The sequence below is a fragment of the Cyrtonyx montezumae genome, unplaced genomic scaffold (assembly GCF_038088225.1).
Source record: "Cyrtonyx montezumae isolate F1298 unplaced genomic scaffold, pur_monq_1.0 scaffold_33, whole genome shotgun sequence".
NCBI classification, from domain to species: Eukaryota; Metazoa; Chordata; class Aves; order Galliformes; family Odontophoridae; genus Cyrtonyx; species Cyrtonyx montezumae.
The window spans coordinates 35,245-44,691 of NW_027072038.1; the positions used below are offsets into that span (position 1 = coordinate 35,245).

The 9,447-nt window shown below is 58.4% G+C and overlaps 1 protein-coding gene across 1 annotated transcript; it reads left to right on the forward strand.

Annotated features, from left to right (window-relative positions):
- Nucleotides 1-6,567: 6,567 nt before the first annotated feature.
- On the forward strand, nucleotides 6,568-8,802 carry FIGLA (folliculogenesis specific bHLH transcription factor). The gene is made up of 4 exons (XM_065745051.1): nucleotides 6,568-6,780; nucleotides 7,953-8,105; nucleotides 8,261-8,362; nucleotides 8,785-8,802. Exons 1-4 carry the CDS (start codon nucleotides 6,568-6,570, stop codon nucleotides 8,800-8,802), a joined length of 486 nt encoding a protein of 161 aa, XP_065601123.1.
- Nucleotides 8,803-9,447: the final 645 nt, after the last annotated feature.

The following is a 9,447-nucleotide window of genomic DNA, read 5'->3' on the forward strand; positions in this document are numbered from 1 at the left end:
GAGGCCACTGTGGGATGTGGGGGCTCTCTGCCCCTGTGACCCCACGGGTTCATCTTTTGGCCCCGATGCCTCGGGGTCCTGGTGGCTTTTTGGGGTGTATATAGGGGATGGGGGGGCTGGGTGGGAAGGGAGAGGGGGGAGATGGGAACTAAGGGAAAAGGGGGGAAAGGGAATAAGGGGGAGAAAAGTGGAGGGGAAATGAAGAGGGGAAGTGGGGGGGAAATGGAAAGGGAGGAGCAAACCCTCAAGAACGTCCCCACCCGCGGGAATGGATCCCGCAGCACTATGGGTCTGGGGGTCCCTATGGGTCTGGGGGTCCCTTATGGCTCTGCACATACCCTGGATTTGAGGGTCCCCATGAATTTGGGGGATCCCTGTGGGTCTGGGGGACCCCTTATGGATCTGGGGATGCCCTATGGATCTCGGGGGGGGGCTGTATGGATTTGGGGGGTCCCTGTGGCTCTGAGAGCTCACAGAGCCATGTCCATCTGTGGGGCAGTGCAGTGGGGGGAAGGGAAGCAGACCCCACAGAGCGACAGCTGCTTCTTCCCACATTCTGATCTCCACCCGAGGTCATCGCAAACTATGAGGGGAAACGTCGCTTCCTTCCCAGGAACCCACAAAGTTTGTCAGCCACGCTCTGCTCCGCTCCTCCCCCACGGAGGAGCGCGTCCCGGCCCCCCCAGCCACGTGCCTTCCCTGAATTCACTGGGAGGGAACAAAACAGTGCGCAGAACATGTCCAGCACGCGACAGCTCCACGTGCAGTTGCCCCCATCCTCCGATTATTTGGGACTTGGTCATGACTTGCTCACGAATCCACGGCATGATGTCCAGAATCCCCTCCCCCACCACTTCTGATGGGACGGAGCATCCCTATGCTGATCCCAAAGCGGAGGAGATCCTACAGATGTGGGACACCTTACCTGCACGCTGCCTGTCCCACTCGCCGCCTGCTCAGCCGTCATTGTCTCGATCTTGGTGGCCATCATCTCCATCTCGGTGGTCATCGTTCCCATCTCGGTGGTCACTGACCCCATCTCGGTGGCCGTCGTCCCAGTCCCAGTGATCACTGTCCCCATGTTGGTGGTCGCTGTCCCCATCTCAGTGGTTATCTCCATCTGAGTGGATATCATCCCAGTCTTGGTGGTCATCATCCCAATATCGTTGGTCACTGTCCCCATCTGAGTGGTCATCCCCATCTCAATGGTCATCGGCCCCATCGGGGTGGTCACTGACCCCATGTTGGTGGTCTTCATCCCAGCCTTGGTAGTCATTGTCCCCATGGGGGTGGCCATCATCTCCATCGGGGTGGCCACCGCCCCCGTGTTGGTGCTCATCATCCCAATATCGGTGGTCATCGTCCCCATCTCAGTGGTCATCATCCCAGCCTTGGTGGTCACTGTCCCCACCTCAGTGGCCATGGTCCCCGTCTCAGTGGCCACCGTCCCCATATCTCGGTGGCCCTTTTTGGCCCTTTTGCCGGGAGCGGGGCGGCTTTATGGCGGCTGATCCGCGGCCGTTGGCTGGGCACGGCGCAGATAAGTCGGGATCGCGGCGGGGCACGGCTCTAATCCCCAGAACCGTGGGATGGAGCCGCGACAGAGCGGAGATCCCACGCTCCGTGGGGGTCGCGCTCCCCGCTGGGGGTCCCGTGGGGCCGCGCCGCTGTCGCAGCGCTATGGGTCACGGAGCGCCGCGCCGTGCAGCGGTGCCATTGCTTTTCATCACGGGAGATTCGGTGACGAATCCGCTCCCCATCTCCTTTCCTTTATTTTTAATGGGGAAGATGCTACCTGCCCCGGGGGGGGCACGCGGCTGCCGTCCCCACACCCCCGTCCCTACGTGACCGCAGCCACGCGCGGCTCCGGAAGAGGAGCTGTGAGCAAAGAGGTTTAGCGAGGATGGGTCCTTAATTCCATCAGACGGATTAGCGAGGCGGGAGGGCAGCGCCGGAAGGAATCGCTTCCCCGTCGTAACCCCGCGCCGTTTCCCAGCCCGGACACGCAGAGGGAAGGGCAGAAATCAGCTTTGGGCACGGGGGGGACGGGGGCACAGAGCTTAAACACGGCTCTAAAGCCTCGTGTCCACGCTGAGCGTGGCTCTGCCGGCGGCTGCGCTGGTCCCATCCGTCCCCATCCCCTCCCCGTTCCCATTCTTCCCCCCTCATCCCATCCCCTCCCCATTCCTGTCCTCTTTCCCATCCCCATTCCCATTCCCACACTATCCCATCCCCATCCTCATTTCTACCCCTCCCTATCTCCCTCCCATCCCATATCCATTCTCATCCCTATCCCACCTCCATCCCACTTCATCCCATTCCCACACCATCCCATACTCCATTCCCTCCCTGCCAAACTCCTAATCCTCATCCCCATTCATCTTCATCCCTGTCTGTCCCCATCCCTGTCACTGTCCTCATCCGCATCCCATCCCCACTGCATGCCCATCCCATCCTACCCCCATCCGTGTCCCATTCCATCCCTATCCCATCCCAGTCCCATCCCAATTACTATCCTCATCCCCATCCCATTCCTATCCCCGTCCCATCCTCATTGCATGCCCATCCCATCCCAGCCTGAATCCCATTCCCTTCACATCCTAAACCCATTCTCATCCCCCCCTCCATCCCATCCCCGTTCCAACCCCACCCCCATCCCATACACCCAACACACACAGCCCACTGCCCGGTCACCCCAGCCCAACACAGGACGGCTTCCCCCCAACCACTCTGCCCTACAGAAATCCCCCATCACATCTCCCGGACCCACAGCAGTGCCCTCATCCCCCTAACACGGAACAGCCGCACTGCTCCGTAGGGGAAACGCTGCGTGGCCACACCTGTCCCGGGAGAGCGTTTCCCTGTGTGGGAAACGTGGGGGAAGTCGTCGCTGTGGGGTCTGGGGAGTGAACTGCTCTCGGGTTTCCAGAACTGTCGCGGCCCCGCTGCCCATATCCGCCGAGATAAGGCTTTATGGAACCGGAGAGAGTTTTATGGCCCTAACAGCAGGATGAAGGCTTCCGAGGCGCCACGCTCCATCTGCACAGCGGGCAAAGTTCTTTGGATTTCTGCCCTATTACACCCAGAGTTCCCCCCCCACCCCAAAGCCGGGATGCGGGCATCCCCATCCGGCCACGTTGCCACGGGGAACGAGGGATGGACCCACCCCACGGATCTGTGGGGATTCACGCTGGTCCAGCGTGCCAAACCCACGGATATCCATCTATTTAGGATCTATATGGCCTGCCCCCATGGGGACCATCTCTGGGGCGATTCCTATGGGGTCAGCACCACCGGCAGGAGGTGGAGGAGCGAACTCTGCAGCACAGGGGTGGGTGTCACCAAAGGCCTCGGGTTCACTAACGGGATTTTGTTCATCACGCAGCCCATCATTAACCCCTCACAGTACTTTTCGGGGGGGGGGGCTGCTCCCACCCCAAAGCGGAGGACCATATGGGGACGCCACTCAGTGGGGTGGGTGCGGGGCTCAGGGAATGGGACGGAGGAGCCGGCTCCCTCAGATGGACGCCTGTAGGGCCCAGGGCCCCGTCGGGACGGAGCTCCTCCAACGGCCTCACGTGACACTCAGGGACGCGCCAGGAGACCGCGCTCATGGCGCCTCAGCGGCTCCAGAATAGGGCCGCCCCACAGCCCCGGCGCTGCCCCTCCCCCACAGCCTTCCCGGAGCGGGAAATCGGAGACGGCGGCTGATTTTCCAGTCCCGTGATTAACGGGATACGTCAGAGCCCAGCGGGGCAGGGCGGGGACGCGCGTGTCCCCAAAAGCCAATTCCCCGTAACCGTGACCCCAATAAACACAGCCTGCAACGTCTCTGAATCCCCAAACCACGACCTCCGAGAGCTACAACCCCCAATAACAGACACCCCCAACAAACGTGACCCCATTAAGCATAATCCCAAGAACCATAGTCCCCCCCACACCATGCCTCCAATAACTATGACCCCAATAAAAACCCCCGATATCTGGGGCTCCAATAACTGATACCCCTCAATAACCACGGCCCCAATGACTGCCCCAAAATCCATGACTTCATGCCCCACCTGCAATCACCACGACCCCAATAACCCCCAAAATCCATGACTTCGATCACCACGACCCCAATAACCAACACCCCCAATAACTGATACCCCCAATATCTGGGGCTCCAATAACCGATACCCGCAATAACCACAACCCCAATAACCGTTAACCCCTTAAAACAATACCCTAAATAACCACGATCCCAAACACCACAACCCCCCCGAACCACGACTCCAATAGCTACGACCCCAATAACCAACACCCCTAAATAACCCTGACCCCCAAAAGCAACACCCCAAAAACTGACACCCCCAATAACCCATACCCCAGTGACCACGACCCCAACAGAGCTGGGTGTGTCCCCCCCCCACGAACAACGCGCGGCAACGGAACGCTCAGCAGCCCCATAATTTAAGGGTTAAAGGGAATTTCCCCCATTTCCCGACAGCTGTGGGGTTCATCGGCGGCTGTGGGGTCACACCGCCACCTATCGAAACCTCGCGCACTATTAACGCGCGCACTCGGACTTCGGGCATCCCATATTAGTAGGGGCGGGGGCCTCCAGACCCCACTCCTCCCTCCCGGGCTGCCCGTCCCTGAGGCACTGGACGAGATCCCCTCTGGGGGATGCTTTTGGGGGATGCTTTTGGGGGATGCTTTTGGGGGATGCTTTTGGGGGATGCTTTTGGGGGATGCTTTTGGGGTCACGCTGCAGCCACAGAGCTTAGGGCAGTTTTGGGGGACAGCACCACGTTTCGGCTGTTTTCTCCAGTGCTACACATCTCTCGTTTAGAAAGAACCCCCAAAACTGATAACCCCAATAACCATGACCCCAGAAATCGATAACCCCAATAACCCAAACAACATGACCGCCAATAACTCAAAACCTCGACCACCACAACCCCAATAACCCCAACCACTATGACCCCCCCATAAAAACATAACCCAAATAACTGATAACCCTAATAACCACAGCCCCCCCCAAAAAAACCCAAATAACCCCAAAAGCTATGACCCCAGCAACTGATAACCCCAACCACTATGACCTCAAAAAACTGATAACCCCAGTAACGATGACCCCCCAAAAAATCAATAAACCAAATAACTGAAAACTCCAATAACCCCAACCACCCTGACCCCAATAACTGATAACCCCAACCACCCTGACCCCAATAACCGATAACCCCAACCACCCTGACCCCAATAACCGATAACCCCAACCACCCTGACCCCAATAACCACGACCACAGTAACTGATAACACCAACTGATTCCCTCAATGCGCGATAACCCAAATAACCACAATCCCAATAACCAGTAACCCCAATATTTGATCACCCCAATGCCCATAACCTCCAATAAGTGAAAACCCCAAAAATCAGTAGCCCCAATAACCATGCCCCCAAAACCAGATAACCCCAATAACTGATACCCTCAATGACAGTGGCCCCAATAACCAGTAACCCTAATAACTGACAACCCCAATAACTATGACCTCCAATAACTGATAACCCTGACCCCAATAACCAGTGACCCTAATGACCCCAATAACTATGACCTTCAATAGCTGATAAACCCAATAACCAAAACAAATGCCCTCAATAACTGATCCCCCCAATACCCCCAATTACCAGTAACCCTAATGACCCCAATAACCAGTAGCCCCTAACAACACTAAGAACTATGACCTTCAATAACCGATACCCCGGATCCCAATAACCATGAGCCCAAAACCAAATGCACCCAGTACCCACGACCCCAGTACCCAGGAACCCTAATGACACTAATACCCAGGAACCCAAAAACCAGCAACCCTAATGACCTCAATACCCATGACCCCAATAACTAGATCCCCCAGTACCCACTACCCCAATAACCAGCAACCCCAGTGACCCCAATACCCACGACCCCAATAACCAGCAACCCTAGTGACCCCAAAACCCACAACCCCGACAACCAGATTCCCCCCAATACCCACAACCCCAATAACCAGCAACCCCAGTGACCCCAATGCCCATGACCCCGACAACCAGATTCCCCCAATGCCCACGACCCCAATAACCAGATTCCCTCCAATGCCCGTGACCCCAAAAATGAGCAACCCTAATGCACTCAATTCCTGTGACCCCAATAACCAGATCCCCCACTACCCATGACCCCAATAACCAGTAATCCTAATGACCCCAATAACTATGACCTCCATTAACCCATAACTCCAATATCCACAGCCCCAAAACCAGATACCCCCAATGACCCCAAAACTTAAAGCCCCAAACAGGAGCTCCCTGGGCTCACCCTTCCTCGGGGTCAGGCCGTAGGATGGATGGGGTATGATGGTGCATCCCCCAAACGAGCACTAATTAGGGCGAAGGGCGCTGCTCGTTAGCCCCAGCTGGGCGCCAGGTGCAGGCCTCGTTAGGCCCAATGTATTTAAGGGCCCATTTTGAGGGCCCGTTTTGGGTTTTCTTTTTAGGGAAAAAGGAGGAGTTGGTTGGGCTGCTTGCTGGTTGTGACCCTACAGCCTGTTATGGGGGAGCAGCGGGTGGTGCTGGGGGGGCTGCTCCCCACGCCGCCCCCTGAGGTGCTGGGAGTGGTGCTGAGGCAGCAGCACGGCCCTCTGCCCCACGTGGCCGCCATCACCCGCCTGCGCCGCGGCCCCAGTGGGGTCTACGCGGCCCTGGGGGACCCCGAGGGGGTCCTGGAGCGGCGGCGTGCGGCCAACGCCAAAGAGAGGGAGAGGGTGAGGGACCCCATGGGCGCCCTGAGGGGTTGGGGTTCTTTGTGTTGTTTGGGGGTGATGAGCTGTGGGGTTTGGCTCTTCTGTCTCGTTTATGGTGAGTGTGGGGTCAGGGGTCTGGTGGCCCACAGCTGTTGGGGTTGTTGTGGGGGGCTCGTGGTTCTTGGGGTGCAGTGTTGGTGCGCTGGGGGGGTTGGGACTCGTGGTTATTGGGGGTTGTGGATCTTGGGGCCTGTGGTTTTTAGGGGGTTGGGGATCTGGGGGCTCCCTGCCATCTGGGGTTGGGGTTCTTGGGGTCTGTGGTTACTGTGAGTTGTGGCTTGGAGACCTCACTGAGGTCAGGGATCCTACAGTGTGTGTTTGTGGTCCTTGGGGGCCATGGATGTTTGGGGTCGGGGTTCTGGGGTCAGTATTGATTTAGGGTTGGGGATCTGGGGTTTGAGGTCAGAGTTTGCCCTTGGCCTTTGAGGTCAATGTCGATTTAGGGTCATGGTTCTGGTCTTTGCAGTCAATATTGATTTGGGTTCAGGGCACATCTCAGGGTTTGAGGTCAGGATTTGCTCTTGGCCTTTGTGGTTGGAGGTTACCCTGTGGTTTGGGGTCTGGGTTTGGGGTCAATCTTGATTTGTGTTCAGGGTTTGGGGTCAGGGCTGATTTGGGGTTGAGGTTCTGGGATTTGGGGTCAAGGTTGATTTGGGTTCAGGGCACATCTTGGGGGTTGAGGGCAGGATTTTCCCTTGGCCTTTGTGGTTGGAGCTGATTTAGGGTTGGATGTTACCCTGTGGTTTGGGGCCAGGGTTGATATGACTTCAAAGCTGATTTGGGTTTGGGGTTCTGGGGTTTGGGGTTTGAGGGCAGGATTTGCCCTTGGCCTTTGTGGTTGGGAGCTACGTTGCGGTTTGAGGTCAGTGTCCTGGGGTTCAGGGTCACTACTGACTTGGGGATCAGGGTTGATTTGGGGCTGTGGGCTTTGGGGTCAAGACTGACACAGGTTCAGGCCACATCTTGCTGTTTGGGGTCAGGGTTTCCCCTTGGCCTTCGTGGTCAACACTGCTTTGCGTTCGAGGCTCCGTGCTTTGTCATTGGGGCTGCTTTGGGGTCAGGGGGCTGTTCGGCTCTTTGGGGTTGACGCCGATATTGGGGTCGGGGCTCTCCCTCGCTCTGTCCCCGCACAGATCCGGAATCTGAACAGTGGGTTCTCGGTGCTGAAGGCTCTGGTGCCGCTGATGCCCCGCGACCGCAAACCCAGCAAGGCCGACACGCTGCGCGCTGCTGCTGAGTACATCCGGCTGCTGCGGGGGGTGCTGCGGGACGCGGGGGGGCTGCAGGTACCCCAAACCCTGACCCACGGAGTGAGGGGGGGAGGTCTCAAAGGGGGACTTCGGGGGCAGCACTGTGCGGCTCCCAAATGGCCCCGCTCTGGTTTTATTTTGGGGGGGGGGAATGTGTGCGTGGGGGGCTGAAAATCGTTGAATTTCCGCAGGATGGAGCGGGTGGCAGCGACGAGGTGACCGTGGGGGGGGGATGTTGGCCCCCGTGTGCCCCCCCTCCACCACCGCAGCCCCACGTAGGGCCACCGCAGTCGGTGAGTGGGGATGTGGGGGTGACCTCTGGGGGGGGAGGGATCACCCCTGGATGATGAACCACGATTCAAATCAGCCCCCCCCCCCCCAAAAAAAAAAAAAAATAACCCCCATGTGTTGAAAAACATTATATTTTCCAGGTGCATCCCGCTCATCAATAAGAAAATTAATGAAGATTTGGGGTCGGGGGGGGGGGGGGGGAGGGAGGGGGACGGGGACCCAGGGTGATGACAGCGTCCCGGCGCTGATTTCAGTGCCCCCAAAGCAGATTCAAAGGAAGCCTCCTACCCCCCCCCCTCCATTGACGCTATGGGGCCGTGGTGTCCCTGAAGCGATGCTTGGGTGGGGGAGGGGTCGGAGGGAGGCGGTGCCTTTAATTGCTCATTAAAGCGTAATTGGGCTCCGGCACCTGCGCTGTGCCCAGGTGGGCGCGCTGGATTAATGAGGGCTGAACGCAATGAGGGGTTTGGTTTTCTTTATTTGTTTTTTGGGGGGGGGTGGGTTCGCCCACCCACGGTTGGGGGTGGGGGGGCGGAGGAGGATGTGGGGGGGAGGGATGCGTTGCAGCGCTGTGGGGCTGTGTCGGCAGGGGGAGCTCCGGGCGCGGGGAGGGGCCCTTTGTCATCGTCGGGTGGGGTGGGGGGGGGGGACATCATAGGGCCACGCGTGTCCCCGTCGTCGGGCGCTGTCACGTGCGGGGGATGCGCTGAGAGGTGGGTGCGGGGGGAAGGGTGGGGGGGAATGCACCTGCTGGGCACCCTGTCCATATAACAATAAGGGATGGGGGTCGCGAGGTGGGGATGCTGAGGGGGCTGGGGGTGTTGGGGGGGGGGGGGGGGAATCACCTCTGTTCGCCTCCTCCTATTCCCCCCCATATATCAATTCTTTTGTTTGCATCCTTATGTGGGTGGGGAGGGGGGAGCGCATCCCACCTCCAGCTCCATCCTACTGCACAAACAGGGAGTGCACGCCTTCCCCCCCCCCTCCCCCCCTCAATCCCTTTTTTCCCCATCCATTGCATTCTGGGGCTGTGGGGCCGTTCCCCCCCCCATAGAGAATTGCCCTTTTCCATCCTTCCTCCCCCCCC

Coding starts and splice junctions, on each gene's coding strand:
- FIGLA (XM_065745051.1), top strand. CDS start 6,568: ATGGGGGAGCAGCGGGTGGTGCTGGGGGGGCTGCTCCCCACGCCGCCC. Junction 6,781..7,952: donor ACGCCAAAGAGAGGGAGAGG/GTGAGGGACCCC, acceptor GTCCCCGCACAG/ATCCGGAATCTGAACAGTGG. Junction 8,106..8,260: donor GGGACGCGGGGGGGCTGCAG/GTACCCCAAACC, acceptor GAATTTCCGCAG/GATGGAGCGGGTGGCAGCGA.